Raw genomic sequence first — 20,691 nt, forward strand, 5'->3', positions numbered from 1 at the left:
TTTGCTATTGGTCGAAGGCCTGTTAGAGCCAAAGGGAGGAAACGGAATTACGTAGTAACTCAGCGACCAACATTGTACCCGCCTGCGTCGCTACTAACAACGGCCGAGACGAGCAGTTGTTTCTGGCCAATGAGGGGCAGGGTTGGGAGGAGTCGAAGCCTGCCCTTTTGCGAGTCCTGCAGAAAGCTGTTGCGCATGCGTTAATAGGAAGGTGTGACGTCATGCGGAGAACGAAGACAGTCTGCAGGTTTGGGCTTGTGGTCTGAGGCTCCGCTGGCTAGCGGGCGGGCGGAAAACCGCACCTTTGTGGCACGGGAGGAGAATGTGAGTTTTTGACTTATGCCATATTATGCCGAGGCCCAGAGAAGGATGACGACTTGCCTTAGTGTCTGGATTAAAAACCAAGCCCCTCCGGCCGGTCTTCAAGACGCTTGAGCATGTGATTCCTGAACCCTCTGTAGGCCCATCTCCTACTTCCCCCGTCGTTGCACTTGAGCGCTCCTGGAAAATTAGAGCCATCTGAGCAGTAGGCACATCATGCTTTTTCATGCCAACGAGCCTGTGCCCAAACCATATTTCCTCCTTGGAGAGCTTTTCTTGCTCAGTTCTGAGATCTTGACATAAAGGTCTGCCTTACTTCAGGCTTGGCCCTCATTCCCTGGAGTCCAGTAATCCCCCTTCCTTTTCTCTGTCTTTCAAAATTCCCATCCCTGGAGCTGTGGCTGTGCTTTGAAGCCTGTCTCCTCTCACAAACTAGGAGCAGGCACGGGACAGGCTAATTTCCTTTCCTAGCCTCACTCAACACAGCCCCCCGTCCCCCTTGCAATCTTAGGACCAACCTAACTGAGGGAGTTGGGAGATGGGGAAGGTGAGTCCTGGGGTGCTCCTTACCCCTTTATTCTGATACTTGAAGGGCAATCCTAAGTAGGATTCCGGGACAGGTCTGAATAGCTCAAGCATCTTTTTCAAAGAACTTCGACCCAGTCTAGTTAGGAACTCCCCATAAAGTGGGGGTAGGGGGGCTTGCATAATTCAATCCTTGACCTCCATATTACCAGGGTCACCCCCCCACCCTACCAGCTCACTGAGACCACAGTCCTTCGTTGCTAAGGGTGCACTTTACATATTTTAAAATTTCACTTGTCTGTTATATCACAATAAAACTGAACAAAAAAGTCACAAGTGTGCCGTGCCGAACTGTCCTCTGCGTCAGAAACTGGCTTAGCAGCTTGATTCTGGTCAGGCTCCCCAAGAACAGACCTGTACCATGGACATCTAAATGAGTGACCCAGACAGTTATTTCAACATTGCAACACGTTTCCACAGTTCACAGCCCAAAAGTGGGGTGTCCTTAATCTTCCAGCCTGCAGTTTTCCAAGTGGCACATTAACAGCTAGACCACTGGCAGCAGGCCAGGTCCTGAGAGATGACCAGCACAGGGAACCACACATCTGATTCCAATTTGCACAGCTGGCGCTGAGACTACACAGCCACAGGGCCCATGGGACACTACTAAGTTTCAACTTAAACCACCAGTGAACTCACCCTGCACTTAGGTAATCAGAGGATTGAGGCTTCTACTGCCAGTGGCTTTGGCTACAGTGTGGAGCTTAAAATTTCCTCCATAAGGGACAGGTACCACGTATTCCCATAAAGCCAAGAAGTTGCTGGAGCCAGTCTAGCTTCATTCCTTTTTTTTTTTTTTTTCCTTTTATTGATTTTAGAGAGGAAGGGAGAGGGAGAGAGAGATAGAAACACTGATGGGAAAGGACATTGAGCCCTGGCCGGTTTGGCTCAGCAGTTAGAGCATCAGCCTGCGGTCCAGAGAGACCCAGGTTTGGTTCCTGCTAAGGGCACGTACCTCGGTTGCAGTTTGTCCCCGGCCCTGGTTGGGTCGTGCAGGAGGCAATCACTCGATGTGTCCCTTTCACGTCGATGTTTCACTCTCTCTCTCTTCTTCTCTCTCCCTCCCACTCTATCTGAACGAAAAATGGAAAAATGTTCTCAGGTGAGGATTAAAAAAACAAAACAAAAGAAAGGGCATTGATTGGCCACCTCCTGCACACCCCCCACTGGGGATTTGGCCCACAACCTGGGCATGTGCCCTGACCGGGAATTGAACCAGCGACCTCTTGGTGCATGGGTCGATGCTCAACCACTGAGCCATACTGGCCGGGTCATTCTATTTTTTCTTTAGTGCTCACCTGAGGCTCTGACTGGTTTGGCTCAGCAGTAGAGCGTCAGCCTGCAAACCAAAGAGTCGCAGGTTCCTCCCCCTCTCCCTCTGTCTGAAGATAAATAGAAAAATATTCTTACCTGGGATGGAGGGAAAGAGAGAGAGAAACATCAATGTGAGAGAGACATACTGATGAGCCACATCTCGCATGAATCAAACCATAACGAAGGTATGTGCTCTTGACCGGAATTGAACCCGTGACCCTTAGGTCTGAAGCCCAAAACTCTAACCACTGCTCACCGACCAGGGCTAGTTTCATTCTTGAATATGCATGAGACACAGGAACTTTTAGACCCTTCCTGCCTTGGGAGTAGTGGTCCAAGTTGACTCATTCCAAAATTGGAATAGCAAGCCTGTTGGAAAGGAGTCAGCAGGCTCAAAATGGAGTCACCTGTAGGAAACCCCACATCAGCCAAACAAGAAACGATACCTAACTTAAAGGCAACTTCAAGAAATCTTGGAATGTAACCTTTAACCAATCCACCTGGAATTACTGGGTCAGCACCAACGGGATAAAAGTCCTCACCTTCCATTCCCCATACAAGGGCAACCTTGCCAGAAACTATGTGTTTTTTTTGCTAAGAATTATCTTTTTCTACATCCTCTTTTTCCAAGTCTAAAAATCTTTCCTTTTCTGTAGTCCTTTGGAGCTCCTTTCTCCTGGCTAGATGGGATGTTGCCCGATTAATGAATCATTGAATAAAACCAATTTGATGTTTAAATAGACTTGTTAGATTTTTTTGTTATTTAACAAGCCAGGGGATCGCACATTCATAAAAGTCACGCTTCAATTTTGAAGAGACCCGACTAGTAAGCTATTTACTGCTTTCAAAAGTGTACCTGTTAGGCGCTGGCCGGTGTGACCCAGCATCAGCCCACCCACTGAAGGGTCACTGGTTTGATTCCCAGCCAAGGGGATCCCCCGCCCCCCACTGGGACACAATCCATGTGTCTGTCTCACATCAATGTTTCTCTCTCTCTCCTTTCCAGTCTCTAAAAATCACTGGAAAAAATACCCTTGGGTGAGGATTAGCAGCAACAAATAAAAGAGTTCCTGTTAGCTGTGTCAGGGTGGCCCTGAGTTCATGCACCAGATGTGTTCTAAGGGGAGGCTACTCCCTTAGCGAGAGGCTCTAAATGACAAAATCACTCACAGAGACATGTGCCTTCTCCCATATCCCAGAGGTCTGGGAAGGGGAGCCCGAGCCACAGCAGATGTTCTTTCCCTGCTGGAAGGACTGAGCTCAGTACATCTGCCCTAGAATCCCAATCAGCTGTCACTGAAAAACAACACTCTGAATATGGTCAGATTGGGTTAGTCACTCCCATTGGCAGAGAGGGGATGACACCTTAGACAGAACGATGGAGACTGAGGCCTCTAACCTGCCAAAAAGAGGATATTTATATAATGAAAACAGTACGTATCAGAGGTTAGTAGCACTTGATCTAAACCCTCGCCCATCCTAGTGACAAGAGACAAGGTACTTTGTTTCATTACCACTACTCTACCTGACCTCACTGGCTGTGATAAAGCCCTCTGGTGCTTAGGGGATGGGGAAGCACAGGTCTAGCACACATATTTCCTACTATGTTCTGATGCAGACAAACAAAAGAATGTTGCCTTTTCCCAAGAAATGTGCTATGATCTGTGTGCGCGCCACAAAATTCACACATGGAAACTTAAATCACCAAAGTCATGGTATTAGGAAGTGGAGCCTTTGGGATGTGATTAGGTCTTGAGGGCAGAGTCCTCATGGATGTGATTGATGCCCTTGAACAGGAGGCTTGAGAGGGCTCCCTTAACCCCCTCTACCATGTGAAGATTCAAGGAGAAGTCTCCCATTCAGAAGAGGACCCTCGCCTGACCATGCTGCACCCTGACCTCAGACTTCCAGCCTTCAGAACTGTGAGATAGTTGTTATCAGCCACTCTGTCTGTGGAATTTTGATACAGCAGCCTGAGCCGACTGACATGGGCTCCATCGATCTCACAGTCAGCTTCCCTCTGGTATGAGATGACACACAAAGGATATTCATATAGGGCTCAGTCACCATCCAGCCTCATTGCCAAGACAATCAGAAATGGAAAGAGCCCTGGCCGGTTTAGCTCAGTGGTTGGAGCATTGGCCTGCGGACCAGAGAGTCCCAGGTTTGGTTCTCGCTAGGGTCACAGATTAAAAAAAAGAAAGAAAAAGAAAAGAAATGGAAAGAGGTTAATATTTTACCATGTTTGCAAACCAACAAGGTAGCCAGCCTGTTTCAGGGATGCTGAAAAAGACATGAAACTCCTGGGACCCAGACAAAGACACTATTATTTACGGCACAAAAGGCAGCAAGAGCTTTGTATTCACATCTGTTCACATGGCTCCCACAGCCCCATGGTAAAGAGTTCCAGGTGGCTGCCCTGGCCGATTTGGCTCAGCGGTTAGAGCGTCGGCCTGTGGTCCGGAGAGACCCGGGTTCGGTTCCCGCTAAGGGCACGTACCTCGGTTGCAGTTTGTCCCCGGCCCTGGTTGGTCGTGCGGGTGGCAGCCACTCGATGTGTCCCTTCACGTCGATGTTTCTCTCTCTCTCCCTTCCTCTCTCTCCCTCCCACTCTATCTGTACAAAAAATGGAAAAATATCCTCGGGTGAGGATTAAAAAAAAAAAAAAAAAAAAGAGTTCCAGGTGGATGCTGCACACACTATAGGTTTATGTCACAACTGGAGACATAATGTGCATTTAATCACCAAAGGACTAAAGATGTCTGGACTTTTATTCTGTAATGTTTCTAAGACTGTGTCCATTAAATGCAAACAGAAAAGGAATAAGTCTTGGCAGAACAGGAGAAGTGATGCACACTTGATGATCAGATCGATTTAAATATTATTCATGGCATATAGCTTAGCCCATGCTCTAGCTGTTTCTATGGCTTGGGCTTCTTTGGTCTTCCACTGCTCTGCTACATCATTTGCTAATGGATTGTCTGGATTGGGAGCACTCAACAAAGCCTGGATGGATAGCAGAACTGTGTGAATCTGCAGTGCTGGGGACCACTTATCTTTCAAAATATCTAAACATATTCTTCCCAACTTGTCTACATCAGGATGATAAATTTTGGTCATGAAACGTACATCAGGTATTCTTCAGCTAGGAATAGTTCAAATTTAAAAGTCCCTCCCTCAAAGGGAGAATCCTAGGAGCCAGCAATGACCACATGAAAGTAACGGGCGTTGCTCTCGTCTGGTTCTGCTTTAATGCCGGGAACTAGTTCTGCCAGCAAACGCTGGGTTTCCTTGATAATCCAGCGGGGCAGCCTGGCCATCTTGTCATATCCCAGGTTCGGCCTTCGGTCTAGTCTCTGGCTCCGCTTGCCTCACACACCAGTGGAAGTCCCAGGCTGTTTTTAAAACAATTTGTACCTGCAGTCATGAAATTTTCCGTCAAAGAGCTTTGAATACTACCAGAATATGTGAAATGTTTATTGCTTTTAGACAATGCTCCTGCTAATCCACCCGAAAATATCTGATGTTCAGAAGATGGCAAATTTAGATATATGTTTTCACCAAATACATCACCTATCCAACCCATGGACCAGGGGATAATTCTGGCGACCAAACGAATGTACTGCAAAAAGCTTTTCGAGGAAAGAATGGTGATATTGCAGGATGAAGATAATGAAGAAGATACAAGAGGACAGCATATCTTACAAAACTTAAAGAGTTACAGTATAAAATGAGCATTTTTAAATGCTGCTGCATGGAAAGAAGTGCAAGTGCAAACACTGGAAAATGGGAGAATTTGCTTGGTGACGAAGATGCAGGCTTGGATTTAGAAGTGCTAGAGGTTACTGATTACCGTGGCACAATACAGAATATTGGTGAAGTAGCTGAGGAAGATATTTTACAGTGTTTAGATGAAGGTGAACCCGGGAATCACATCATGACTGAAAGTGAAGTAGTAGATGAGATTATGACCTTGAAAGATGAGGATGGAAGTGAAGATAAAAAGAATGAAGAAACAACACAGCCAAAAATAAAGTTAGTGATTAGATTGCATCTTGATGATCTAATGACATTTGTTGACAATCAGATAACAAAATTCAGCTTTATTACACCCATTTTTGTATAATTTTAGGGAGTTAATTATTTTAAAAAATCAGCAGACTTCAAAAGATCACACACAACTTTGTATTTTCAAAGCAGGATTGCCTAAAGCAAGAACCTTGACATTGAACATCAATCTCACACCACAACACGAGTGCCTGGATATAGCCTCATCCAAAGACCATAAAATACAAAAAATAATAATTTTAAATAAAATTTAAACTTCTTTTTTTTAAGAACACTGTTTGTTAGTTCAATACACTTAAAGTGTATTTTCAGAAAAATGTGTATTTCTATTTAGATCGTATTCTTGTTTATTACAGTCTCAAAACTATGGTGAGTGCATAAGAGGTAATGCATATAGAAAATTTTTCTTTGAAATTAAACTTTTCATAAATACTTAATTTTAATTACACAAACATGTCTACATAAGTAAAAACACTTAAACTAATTTGTGAATTTTGAAACATATGCATTTGAAAAACCAACTTTATTATATAATGGACTTTTGACTTTAATGGATATCCCCTCACCCAAATAAGTGCATTATATTGAGATTTTACTGTATAAAGTTTCTCTAAGTATGAGTTTGCTGATGTAAAGTGAGATAAGTCTTCATGGTGAAGCCTTTTCCACATACATTACATACATACGGCTTCCCTCCTGTATGTTTTCGCTGATGTGTGATGAGATGACTCTTCATTATGAAATCTTTCCCACATTCACTACAAATATAAGGTCTCTCCCGTGTATGAGACCGTTGATGTAAAATCAGCTGCATCTTCACTGGGAAGCCTTTTCCACATTCACTGCATACATAGGGTTTTTCACCTGTGTGAATTCGCTGATGTAAAATTAAAGAACTCTTCACAGTGAAACCTTTCCCACATTCATTGCACATATACGGTTTCTCTAAAGTATGAATTCGCTGATGTACAGTGAGACTACTCTTCACAGTGAAGCCTTTTCCACATACACTGCATACATAAGGCTTCTCCCCTGTGTGTGTTCTCTGATGTTTGATGAGAAGACCCTTGCCGGTGAAGCCTTTCCCACACTCATTACATATATACGGTTTCTCTCCTGTGTGAGACCGTTGATGTAAAATCAGCCGCCTCTTCACTCGGAAGCCTTTTCCACATTCACTACATACATAGGGTTTTTCCCCTGTGTGAGTTCGGTGATGTAAAATCAGAGAACTCTTCATAGTGAAACTTTTCCCACATTCACTGCATACATAGGGTTTTTCTCCTGTATGAGTTCGCTGATGTAAAATCAGAGAACTATTCACAGTGAAACCTTTCCCACATTCATTGCACATGTATGGTTTCTCTAAAGTATGAATTCGCTGATGTACAGTGAGATTACTCTTCATGGTGAAGCCTTTTCCACATACACTACATACATAAGGCTTCTCTCCTGTGTGTGTTTGCAGATGTTTGAAGAGAAGATTCTTCCTGCTGAGGCCTTTCCCACACTGATTACATATATATGGTTTTTCTCCTGTATGAGTTCGCTGATGTCTGGTAAGAGTGTTCATCAAGGCGAAGTCTTTCCCACACTCATTACACATATATGGTTTCTCTCCTGTATGAGTTCGATGATGTGCAATAAGACGACACTTTTCAATGAAGCCTTTTCCACATTCACTGCATATATAAGGTTTCTCTCTTGTATGGGTTTTCTCATGTTTATTGAGATGAGACTTTGTAGAGAAGGTCTTCCCACATAGACTACATCCATGGGGTTTCTCTCCTGTATGAGTTTTCTGATGTGTGGTAAGAGTGTTCATCGCAGCAAAGCCTTTTCCACACTCATTACATATGTATGGTTTCTCTCCTGTATGAGTTCGATGATGTGCAATAAGACGACACTTCTCAATGAAGCCTTTTCCACATTGAATGCATAAATAAGGTTTCTCTCTGGTATGAGCTCTCTGATGACGAACGAGCTGAGCCATTTTGATGAAGGCTTTCCCACATTCAATACATATGTGGGCTTTCTCTATTTTGTGAGTTCGCTGTTGCTTAATAACCTGGGAATTGTTATTGATGTTTTTCGTACTAACAGGCAATTTAATTTGAGTGTAAAACTGTGCATGGCTGCCCTGCAGAATGCATGTCCCGTCTCCATTCAATTCACTAGAATTGGTTAGGTTACAGTTTCTGTTTTGGTTTTCAAAACATAAATTTGATTTTAAAGGTTGCTGACGTATCTTAAACATATCATGATTTTGCTTGAGTAAGAAATGACCTTCACTCTGATTAACAGTATTTCCTAATCTATTATGTTCACAGCATCGTTCCACACTCTTCTGAGTGTTTTCATTTTGCAGGTGATACTGCAGAGGATCATCATTTTTCATGATTTCTAAAAAAAAAAAAAAAACAGTAAATAATTCTGTAATCTCTCATAATCTTAATTTGACATAAAACTTTTTACAAAATGTCTTCATGTGAAGTAACTATGTGTTGTAGAATAAGAAATGTATTTTTTGTAGAATAAGAAATATATTTGGTCTTCATTCACAGCACTGAGCTTATAAAACCTTTGTAATTTCCTAAGGATATAAGTATCCTTACTGGGTCCTTTTCACAGGATCTCAAGAATGCATGATGTCAGCTAGGACTGTGATGTCATCTGGAGCTAGGGACATCTTTCAAGCTTATTGATTATTGGTACAATTCAGTTCTTGTGATTGTGGGACGGAGGCCCTGAGCTCCCAGAGTTGGCATGTTGTTTCCTGATAGGTGACCCTCTCTACAACATGGCACGTTGCTCTAAGGTTAATAGGAGAGCACCCCTGCTACTTCTGCTGCTTGTTTTTTAACTTTGGATACTTTTAAAAAGCTCACCTGATTAGGTCAGGGAATTTAGCACTTTCCAAGTCACTCCTAGATTCTTTACTATGCATCGTTTATCTTTGATCATTTCATTCAGTAGTTTTCTGCCACAAATTGTAACCATAAGTATAACAGTACACTCCCCTTTGTGATAATGTCTACCTTCTACATCGTAGGCAAAGTAGTTCGTTTTAAAAATGAGTTACATAATGCCACTTCTCTACTCAAAGATTTCTACTTGTTTCTCAACTTTAATGGAATGAAAGCAAGGTCATAAATGGCCTCAAGAGGTAATGTGTGACCTATATTTCAGAATTTCCAGCTGCCAACTCATTGTCCTTATCTGCAGTCATTTTCCCTTATGCTCATTTCACTCTATCCAGACTTCCTAGAACACACTCCAGATTCATTTCTTTGAATTTCCCCTAGTTTCACATTTGGAAAACTCCAGGGAGCTGACTTACATCCCTCATTAATATGCTGAAAGGCACCCTATCAAAGAGCCATTGCCACTCCTCAAAGTGCAGTTTGGGGACAAACAACCACTGTTCTACTGGCTGCTTCAATTTTTCTTACAGTAATATTTACCCTAAGATATATCTTTATTATTGATCATACAGTACTCTCCAGAGAACAAAAATATGTGAAGGGTAGAGATAAGGTCTATTTTTTTCCATCTTATTTTATCATTATTTTTTAATCCTAACCCAAGGATATATCTCTACTGATTTTAGAGAGAGAGGGAAGGAGAGGGAGACAGAGAGAAATGTCAAAGTGAGAGACAAAAACATTTATCAGTTGCCTCCTGTATGTGCCCTGACCAGGAATCAAACCCACAACCCTTTGGTGCATGACACACCTCTCCTACCAACTGAATCACACGGATCAGGGCAATTTTTTTTCTTATTTAAATATGTTTTTATTGATTTTTTTAGAGAGAGGGAGAGATAGAAACATCGACGTGAGAGAGAAACAAAGCTATAATTTAGAATCGATGGATATATACAGAGTTCTCCAGACAAGAAAAAGCTAAAGGAGTTCACCACCACCAAACCAATATTATATGAAATGTTGAAGGGTCTGCTTGAAGAAGATAAAAAATATGAACAATAGCCTTGGCCAGTTTGGCTCAGCAGTTAGAGCGTCGACCCGTGGACCAGAGCATCCCAGGTTCGGTTGGGGTTGTGTGGATGGCGACCAGTTGATGTGTGTCTCTCACATTGATGTTTCTCTCTCTCTATTCCTTCCTCTTTCTCTCCCACTCTATCTATAGAGAAATGCAAAAAATGTCCTTGGGTGACGATAAAAAAAAAAAAAGAATAAAATGGTAACAAATATATATCTATCAACAATTGAATCTACAAACCAAATGAAAAGGCAGAACAGAAACAGACTCATAGATACAAAGAACTTTTTGTTGGTTGCCAGGTGGGAGGGAGTTTGGGGGAATGAGGGAAAAGGTGAATGGATTAAGAAATACAAATTGGTTGTTAGACTGACAAACCTCAAAGAGAATGGGGAAGGGAGTGAGCAGAGATAAACCAAAGAACTTATATGCATATATGCATAACCAATGGACACACACAATACTGTGGGGAATATGGGGGTGGGTCAATGGGGGCAAAAATGGGGGATATCTGTAATACATTAAACAAAAAGATGACCTGGCCAGTTTGGCTCAACGGTTAGAGCGTCGGCCTGTGGTCCAGAGAGACCTGGGTTCAGTTCCCGCTGAGGGTGCGTACCTCGGTTGCAGTTTGTCCCCGGCTCTGGTTGGTCATGTGGGTGGCAGCCACTTGATGTGTACCTTTCACGTCGATGTTTCTCTCTTTCTCTCTCTTCCTCTCCCTCCCACTCTGTCTGAACAAAAAGTGGAAGAGTGTCCTTGGGTGAGGATAAAAAAAATAATAATAATAATAAAAAAATAAAAGAAAACAATTTCATTTACTTATAATTTGTTGGAAGAAATGAAAGACCAAATAAGATAGCAAGACACCCAATGATCATGGATCAGTATGTTTAACATGGTTAAGATGGAATCACTACCCAACTGAGATAAAGATTCAATGTAATCCCCTATCAGGATCCTAGCTGGGTTTTCCTTTTTTTTGCAGAAATTGACAAACTGATTCTAAAATTCCAATAAAAATTAAAGAATCCAAAAGTCAAATTTGTCTTTAAAGAAAAGAACAGGGTTGGAGGATTCATTCTCTCCAACTGTGAAACTTTCTACAAAGGTACAGCAATCAAGGCCATGATGAGAATATGTACATATAAAATGTTCCCAAATTGATTATGGTGGTGGTTGTACAACTATATCAATATATTGTAAACCAGTGAATTATAAAAATTAAATAGGTAAATTATATGGTACATGAATTAAATGTAAGTAAAACCATTAAAAATATGATGTGAAAAAGGTTTAGGAAAATAAATGCAGTGATAACACCTAAGAGTGAAGAAAAATCAGAATCAGTAAAACTAGGAAGAAAGTAATTTAAAACAGACCTAAGTTATGACCTACTTTGGGCTATAACTCATGTAGCATGTTAACAAGACCTTTTCCTCTTTTTATATTTTTTTGGTACGTGCCCCTATCGGGAACCGAACCTGGGACTCTCTGGTCCACAGACCAGCGCTCCAACTGCTGAACCAAACCACCCAGAGCAAGACGTTTTCTTATTCTTCTTCTTTTTTTTTTTATCCTCACCCGAGGATATTTTTCCACTTTTTGTACAGATAGAGTGAGAGGGAGAGAGAGGAAGAGAGAGAGAGTGAGAGAAACATCGACGTGAAGGGACACATCGAGCAGCTGCCACCCACACGACCAACCAGGGCCAGAGACAAACTGCAACCGAAGTACGTGCCCTTAGCAGGAACCGAACCCGGGTCTCTCCGGACAGCAGGCCGACGCTCTAACCACTGAGCCAAACCAGCCAGGGCGACGTTTTCTTCTTAATTGAATAAAATGGTAGAGACCAGACCTTTAAGAAGAGAAGGCATACCTTCACCGGTTTGGCTCAGCGGTCAGAGCGTCGGCCTTCGGTCCAGAGAGACCTGGGTTTGGTTCCCGCTGAGGGCATGTACCGTGGTTGCAGTTTGTCCCCGGCCATGGTTGGGTCATGCGAGAGGCAGCCACTCGATGTGTCCCTTTCACATCGGTTGCTCTCTCTCTCCCTCCCACTCTATCTGAACAAAAAATGGAAAAATGTCCTCGGGTGAGGATAAAAATATAAAATAAAATACATAAAGAAGAAAAGGCAGCCCTGGCCGGTTTGGCTCAGTGGTTAGAGAGTTGGCCTGCGGTCCAGAGAGACCTGGGTTCAGTTCCCGTTAAGGGCGTGTACCTCAGTTGCAGTTTGTCACTGGCCCTGGTTGATCCTGCGAGTGGCAGCCACTCGATGTGTCCCTTTCACGTCGATGTTTCTCTTTTTCTCTCTTCCTCTCTCTCCCTCCCACTCTATCTGAACAAAAAATGGAAAAAGTCCTCGGGTGAGAATTAAAAAAAAAAAAGAAGAGAAGACAGCATGTAAAGAATATCGCAGGTGATGCCAGGGTAGAGATCATTTCAAATGTCTAGTGCAGCATGGCCAGTGTGGCTCAGTGGTTGAGCATCAACCCTTGTACCAAGAGGTCACCAGTTCGATTCCCAGTCAGGCACATGCCCAGGTTGTGGGCCAAATCCCCAGTAGGGGGCATGCAGGAGACGGCCAATCAATGTTCTCTCTCATCGATGTTCCTATCTCTCTCTCCCTCTCCCTTCCTCTGTCACTAAAAAAATCAATTAAACAAAAAAAAAAAAAGAAAAGAAAAAGAATGGAGGAGCCTGGCTGGTTTTGCTCAGTGGTTAGAGCAGTGTTGGCCCATGGACTGAGGGTCACAGGTTCAAGTCCCAGTCAAGGACACTTATCTGGATTGTGGGTCTGATCCCCAGCCCCGGTCAAGGTTGTGCATGAGGAAACCAATCGATGTGTTTCTCAAATCAATGTTTGTTTCTTTCTCTCCCTCCTTCCTTCCCTCCCACTCTATCTAAAAATCAATGGAAAAATATCCTCGAGTGAGGATTAAAAAAAGAATGGAGGAAAGATGAATCCTGCTCTCACACACACAAAAAAAGATAAGTCAGAGAACTGCTGCCATGATAATGAGTAAAATACATAGGAAGAATGTGTACATTATACAATTTTTTTTAAAGGTATTTTTTTATTTTTTTTAGCATTCATCATCAGATAGAGCGAGAGGGAGAGAGAGAGAAACATCGATGTGAAAGAGATACATCGACTGGCTGTCACCCACACAACCCCAATTGGGACCTGGGACAAACTGCAACCGAGGGATGTGCCCTTAGCGGGAACTGAACCTGGGCCTCTCTGGGCTGCGGGCCGACTCTCTACCCACTGAGCCAAACCGGCCAGGGCACATTATATAATCTTGATGTACCAGTCATTTTGGGATCCCATTTCACAGAAAAAAAAAGAGGTTTAATCATGGGAATAGAGGAAATGTTTAATAGTGATGAGTATGAAGAAACTTGATGATACAGCGGCAAAGAATAACATAAATGCCCCATCAAAACTAGGTTATCAAGAAGACACACCATCCAAGATAAGTTTGGATGTCATGGATGAAAATCAGTACTTTTTTTTTTTTTTAATCCTCACCGGAGGATATTTTTACATTTATCTTCAGACAGAGTGGGAGGAGGAGAGAAAGAGAAACATTGATGTGAGAGAGACACATTGATTGGTTGCCATCCGCAACACCCCAAACAACACTGGGGAAAGGGATGAACCGCAACTGAGGCACATGCCCTTAGCTGGAATTGAACCCGGACTCTTTGGTCTGCAGGCCGATACTCTAACTGCTGAGCCAAACAGGCCAGGGCAAAAATCAGTATTTTCAAACAGAGCAGGGAGTCCCAATAGTAATAAAAAAGTGATGGATTCAAAATTCTGTCTTTCCAGAGAGGCCTGGAAAGTTGAATTTCCTAGCAAGAGAGATGGTAACACAAACAGAGACACTGTGACTATGAACAAAGAAAAAAATTATTGATAATCCTAGTATGAAAATTACACAGACAAAAACAAAATGTAGATAAAATAAGCCAGGGTCAGAGCTCAGAAGAGAAAAAAATGTGTGTTTTCCTTTAAACGTCTACAAAGAAACAGGGTTCTCATCCGGGGAGGGAGGGTCGAGTTTCCTCATTCACTGCCATCGCTCTGACGCCTGCTCTGACTAGAATTTGCCTTCCCTGCCGCCCACCTTGTTGAGTCTCCACTCACCTGCACAGACTAGACGGTGAAGTTCACCCTGTGCTGTCCATGGTTCTTCCGCTCGTTTCAACTTGGACAGCGCATCTAGTTTTCTGACTTGATACCCTGCTCAAGAAAAATGACAGAAGACAGACATACTGAATAAGGCTGGGGTCTGCCAAGGAGGGGGAATGTACAGGTTTCACATCTCTAACACAATGACTTTTCTCTCTGGAGCAGGGACACTATACCCTCCTGCCTGGGGCAAGAGAAAGATCTAAGATTCTACACTTTGAGGGAATTGTAGTTATTCTCAAGAGTTAAGTAGCTGAGAAAGAAAAAGCCACTAACTGGGTGACACAGGGAGCTGTCCTCACCCACTGACACCAGGTTGCTGAAGTTCTCCAACATCACGTCCCTGTACAGGTCCTTCTGATCAGGGTCCAGGAACTGCCACTCTTCCGAGGTGAAGTCCACGGCCACATCGTGAAATGTGAGGGATTCCTCTAACAACTCCATGCTGTTTAATAGCATGATGTCCTTCTGATGATATAGAAGAAATCTTCTATTTTTTGCTCATTTTCACTTTATACGCTGCATCTATACAGTGAGTGGGGTTTTATTTTATATATATTTGAATAATCCCATGACTAGTAAAATACAATTTTGTAACTGTTCGCTCAGTCATCCATGAATTGATCCAATTAGATGTTAGAAGTTAAACATCCTTGTTAACCTAGAAACACCACTCTCATATATTCAAATTCATATATTTGAGACAAAAAATATATACATGTATACCTTCCAAATTAACAAAGGTGGTGTGTGTGTGTGTTTTTTTTTTCCTTTATTGATTTTTAGAGAGAGAAGAAGTGAGAGGGAGAGAGATAAAACATCGGTGAGACAGAACATCAACTGGCCGCCTCCTGCATGCCCCCCACTGGGGACCAGGCCCACAACCTGGGCATGTGTCCTGACTGAGAATTGAACTAGCAACCTCATGGAGCATGGGTCAACACTCAACCACTGAGCCACACCGGCCGGACACAAAGGTGTTTTTTTAATCCAAACTGGATGGGTTTTACTTGATGATTTATAAGAAAGGTAGGGAGCAGCAGGGAGGGAGAAGAAGAGGGAGAAAGAAGAAGGAAGGGAGGAAGATTTCCCCATATATAGTTGGTTAGATCTGCATGCACCATGTATTTAAAAAGCTCATTTCGCCCTGGCCAGTTTGGCTCAGCGGTTAGAGCGTCGGCCTGCGGTCCGGAGAGACCCGGGTGCAGTTCCCGCTAAGGGCACGTACTTTGGTTGCAGTTTGTCCCCGGCCCTGGTTGGTCGTGTGGGTGGCAGCCACTCGATATGTCCCTTCACGTCAATGTTTCTCTCTCTCTCTCTCCCTTCCCCTCTCTCCCTCCCGCCCTGTCTGTACAAAAAATGGAAGAATGTCCTTGGGTGAGGATAAAAAAAAAAAAAAAAAAAAAAAAGCTCATTTCACCGTAATTCAATCACTAGCAGAGGGAACTGGAATCGCCACGATGGACAAAGACTGACCCAGACTTACTAACACACAGACATGTTAGTCACCTTGCCAGAGGGATGGATATTAAATAAAATACAGGTTCTGTTAGCAAAGAAATACCTATGAATGTCAGGCAAATAAGCAACAGTGCAGACTGCTATATATTGAGAAGTGAGAGCAGGCGTTGGCAGACATTTTATAAGAGACAAATGAACATTTTCCTGTTGCCGACCAAAATTTCTGTGTCACAAGGATCCAATTCTGCCTCTGCAGCTGGAAAGCTGCCAAAGAGGATACATGACAAACAGATGTTCCTGGTTTACTCCCTGGGTCTCTACTTAGTCAACTAATGAATGAAAAGTTAAATACCAGAAGGACTGAACCCTGATGATTTGGCTCAGTGGTTAGGTTGTCAGCCCCAGGACTGAAGGGTCTCAGGTTTGATTCCCCATCAAGGGTACATACCTCATTTACAGTTGGATCCCTGGCCCCTGTTGGGGCCAGGAGGCAACCAAGGGATATGCGTGTTTGTCTCTCTCCCTCCCTCTCTCTAAAAATCAATGGGAAATTATCCTTGGCTGAGGACTAACAGCAACAAAAACAACACACATAAAACAGAAAGACTGGAACCAGGGCCCTGGGCCCTCATGCCGGCTGTCCCAACAGCAACCCAGGTCGTAACCTGAACCAAACACCAGGATCCCAGGCGTGCGAAACTTCGCCCTCACAGCCCCTCCGCCCACAGACCCGACCACGCGTCCCCACCAACCGGACACCCGGGCAGGACGCCCCCCGCCTGAGCATCACCCTCGCCGCCCAACGTCACTGCGCGGGACGCGAACTATGAAATCCCAACCTGAACCTCACCCCGCGATCACCCTGAATGCCTCCGGCATCTCTTACAAGCGGGGTGACCTGCAGGGCCCCATAACCTGACGGCAGGGACGAGGACGCTGTCTCTACAGACTCCTCCTCTGTGCACCGACCCCCAGGACACCCCAACCGCAGACAGCGGCGTCTGGTTCCCCTCAAGTCCCGTCCCCACAGGGTTCCCAGGAACTCCCTCCCCCTCCGACCCGGGGGTGATTCCCGGCTCCGCGCTGCACCACGTCCACACGTCACCCTGTGAGAAACTAAACTTCTACTGTGACGGAAAAACTTTTCGGGACCAAACCACGCACCGACCCGACTTTCCCCCCCAGACCCACCGGGAGAGCGCAGACGGGCTACTTCAGCGAATTGCTTCAACTTCTGCCCCGTCCCGCTCCGTCTACGGTGGCCGGGGAGGGTCTCAGGCGTGTGAAAAAGCGGAAGCACCGTTTCCGGCGCTCGGGGCAATATGTCCGCGCCCAGGGGGCCACCGTGGGGGCCGCCATGTTGGGAGCCCCTCCCGCGGGACAGAAGGCCGAGCTGGGCCTTATACATACATATACTGTATATCTATATATTCTTTTTTTACTGATTTTAGAGAGAGAGGAAAGGAGACGGAGAGAGAGAGAGAAACATGTAGGAGGAGGCCAGTTGATGTTTTCTCTCTAATCCATGTTTTTGTCTTTCTCCCTCTCCCTCGCTAACGTCAATAAAGGAAAACAAAATTAAAGAAAAACAAAGTTTCCCTCCGCTGGTGTCGCTCAGTGGTTAGAGCATCGCCCTGCTGACCAAAGGGTTGAGTGTTTAATTCCAGTCACGGGTAGGTCCCTGGGTTGCAGGTTCGATCCCCTGCCCAGTCCAGGTCGTGCAGGAGGCAACTAATCGATTACATCCATGTTTCCTTCTTTCTCTCCCTCCCTCCCTAAAAATCAATAGAAAAGTATCCTCAGGTGAGGATTAAAAATAAAAAGTAAATGGAGCCCTGGCCGGTTTGGCTCAGTGGTTGGAGCGTCGGCCTGCGGTCCAGAGAGACCCGGGTTCAGTTCCTGCTAAGGGCACGTACCTCGGTTGCAGTTTGTCCCCGGCCCTGGTTGATCATGCGGGTGGCAGCCACTCGATGTGTCCCTTCACATCGATGTTTCTCTCTCTCTCTCTCTCTCTCCCCCTCCCACTCTATCTGAACAAAAAATGGAAAAAAATGTCCTCAGGTGAGGATAAAAAAAAAAAAGTAAATGGAGATTTACAGGACATACAGGAAAAAAGGTACCAACAAATCATGGAATAAGAAAGTAAGAATTGCCTGGCTGGTGTGGCTCAGTGGACTGAGCATTGTTCCATGGACTGAGAGGTCCTGGTTCTATTCCAGGTCAGGGCACATGCCCAGGTTGTGGGTTTGATCCCAATAGGGGGCATGCAGGAGGCAGCAAATCGATGTTTCTCTCTCTCTAAAAAATCAATAAAAACATTTTTTTAAAAGAATTTAGATGAGAGGATCTTAATATAAATTGAACATAACTGAAGTTTTTCAAGTATACCCCACCTTAATGTATATCTTTTTTTTTTTTTGGTGGTATGTGCCCCTAGCGGGAACTGAACCTGGACTCTCTGGTCCACAGGTCGATGCTCAACTGCTGAGCCAAACTGGCTAGGGCTATCTTTCTTTTTTTAATCCTCACCTGAGGATATTTTTCTGTTTATCATTAGATAGACTGGGAGGGAGGGAGAGTGAGAGATAGAAAGAGAGGAAAACATCAACATAAGAGAGACACATTGACTGGTTGCCTCCTGCAGGACCCTGACCAGGGCCGGGGACGAACTGCAACCGAGGTATGTGCCCTTGGCCGGAATTGAACCCGGGTCTCATTGGTCCATAGGCTGATGCTCTAACCGAAGAGCCACACTGGCCAGGGCAATAGCCACTTCTTATTAATTACACACAGATATACATAAATTTCTTTTTCTTTTATCCTCACCCTAGGACATTTTCCCATTTTTTGTTCAGATAGAGTGGGGAGGGAGAGAGAGAGAAACATCGACGTGAAAGGGATACATTGAGTGGCTGCCACCCGCACGATCAACCAGGGCCGGGGACAAACTGCAACCGAGGTACATGCCCTTAGCGGGAACTGAACCCAGGTCTCTCTGGACCGCAGGCCAGCACTCCACCACTGAGTCAAACCGGCCAGGGCCATAAATATTTTTTTAAAAAATTTTCTTTATTGATTTTACAGAGAGAGGAAATGAGAGGGAGAGAGATAGAAACATTGATGAGACAGAACATTGACTGGCCACCTCTAGCATGCCCCTCACTAGGGATCAGGCCCACAACCTGGGCATGTGTCCTGACCGGGAATTGAACTGGCGACCTCTTGGTGTATGGGTTGACACTCAGCCACTGAGCCACACCTGCTGGACCACAAATATTTTATATTATGGAAATGTTTATTGAGAAATTAAAATAAAATTAGATTATACATTTTTCCAGTTATATTGATATATAGTTGAGAAAGATTAGGCCTACTTTTAATAAAGTTTTATTTTGGAAAAATTATAGATTGAAGTGATTCACTGAAGCAGCACTTCTGCTCTCTCCTGGTGGGTCAGGTCAGTGTATGGTTTTGTCCTTAAAATTTTTTCCATGGCTGGTTTAGCTCAGCGGTTAGAGCGTCAGCCCTCTGACCAATGAGTAGAAGGTTCGATTCCGGTCAAGGGCATGTACCTCAGTTGCAGTTCGTCCCCGGCCCTGGTCAGGGTCCTGCAAGAGGCAACCTGTCGATGTGGCTCTATCACACTGTTGTTTCTCTCTGTCTCTCTGTCTCTCCCTCCGTCCTACTCTCTCTGACAATAAATAGAAAAATATGCTCAGTTGATTAAAAAAAAAAAAAGTGTGTGTGTGTTTTGATAAAGATGACTCATTGACAACTCCTAACTTGTGGTATTGCAAAGAACCTAGTAGGTCCACTTCCACTGACATAAAAAAAAGTATTGAGGATGAAGTTACACAGTTGCATTTCCTGAAATAACCCAGTTGTGCTTCAGAACAAAACAGGTAGATGATAGGTAGACTGGTAAGATGAAAAGAACTCTATTCTCTTACAGTTTAGGTTATACTAAAGCATAACCGCACCTATTATTAAATCACAGTACATTTAGGTGTTTGAGTTAAGGTATAGACTTGAGAGAGCCAACTAACTGATCTGCATCAAAATGGAGAACAATGTAATTTTTTATGGGTAGGTCCCGGTCAAGATAGAGAAGAGAGCAAGACCAGCAGTTGGGACATTGCATAGATAGAGGGATCCAAGAGGCCTCACACACACACGACCCAGAGGAGCTTGGGAGGGAAAACAATTATTATCAAATAATATTAAATTGTTTGCCCTAGAATGCCCTGGTACCTCTCTCTCTGTGTCATTCTTACAATATCTTCAAAAAAGGCCACATGCATCACTGGGATTTTTCTGTGAAAGTAAATTCTTTAGATAATATTCCCTGAGGGCTTGAGTTTTGTGCCTGTGCTTATATTCAATGACCTGCTCCCCAGATTCATAAATATTGAACCCCACATCCCTCAGTGACCTCTCTGAACACCCATAACGCCCCACGACTCCATCCCTGTACCCTAGTACCTCATCCTTGATTCCACAACCTCCACATTATGAATACCCCATCACTAACCTCAGGGCTCCCCATGACAGCCCTAGAAGGCCCACACAGCCTTCATGATCTGTGACCTCACAAACCCTCAACACTGATCCCCAGGCCCCTGGTTTTGAACCCACAGAATCACCATGCCATAGCTGACTCCACGTTCCCTCCATTGCTAACCGATACACTTAACAATGAACAGCTTCACAGATTCCCCTGATCACATTCTACAGATCCT

At 44.1% G+C, this 20,691-nt stretch overlaps 1 protein-coding gene and 1 pseudogene across 1 annotated transcript; both read right to left on the bottom strand.

Annotated features, from left to right (window-relative positions):
- Positions 1-5,094: 5,094 nt before the first annotated feature.
- On the bottom strand, positions 5,095-5,540 carry LOC118638363 (annotated as a pseudogene).
- Positions 5,541-6,811: 1,271 nt separating this feature from the next.
- On the bottom strand, positions 6,812-17,217 carry LOC118638295 (zinc finger protein 615-like). Its single transcript, XM_036274007.1, has 4 exons — positions 17,144-17,217; positions 14,794-15,016; positions 14,447-14,542; positions 6,812-8,691 (listed from the first exon to the last, which is right to left on the bottom strand). The coding sequence occupies exons 2-4, from the start codon at positions 14,948-14,950 to the stop codon at positions 6,899-6,901; spliced, it is 2,046 nt and encodes a 681-aa protein (XP_036129900.1). The 5' UTR covers positions 14,951-15,016; positions 17,144-17,217; the 3' UTR covers positions 6,812-6,898.
- Between the last annotated feature and the right edge of the window lie 3,474 nt (positions 17,218-20,691).

The sequence above is a fragment of the Molossus molossus genome, unplaced genomic scaffold (genome assembly GCF_014108415.1).
Source record: "Molossus molossus isolate mMolMol1 unplaced genomic scaffold, mMolMol1.p scaffold_m16_p_21, whole genome shotgun sequence".
NCBI classification, from domain to species: domain Eukaryota; kingdom Metazoa; phylum Chordata; class Mammalia; order Chiroptera; family Molossidae; genus Molossus; species Molossus molossus.

Coding starts and splice junctions, on each gene's coding strand:
- LOC118638295 (XM_036274007.1), bottom strand. CDS start 14,950: ATGCTATTAAACAGCATGGAGTTGTTAGAGGAATCCCTCACATTTCAC. Junction 14,543..14,793: donor CAGCAACCTGGTGTCAGTGG/GTGAGGACAGCT, acceptor TTTCTTGAGCAG/GGTATCAAGTCAGAAAACTA. Junction 8,692..14,446: donor TCACCGTCTAGTCTGTGCAG/GTGAGTGGAGAC, acceptor TTTTTTTTTTAG/AAATCATGAAAAATGATGAT.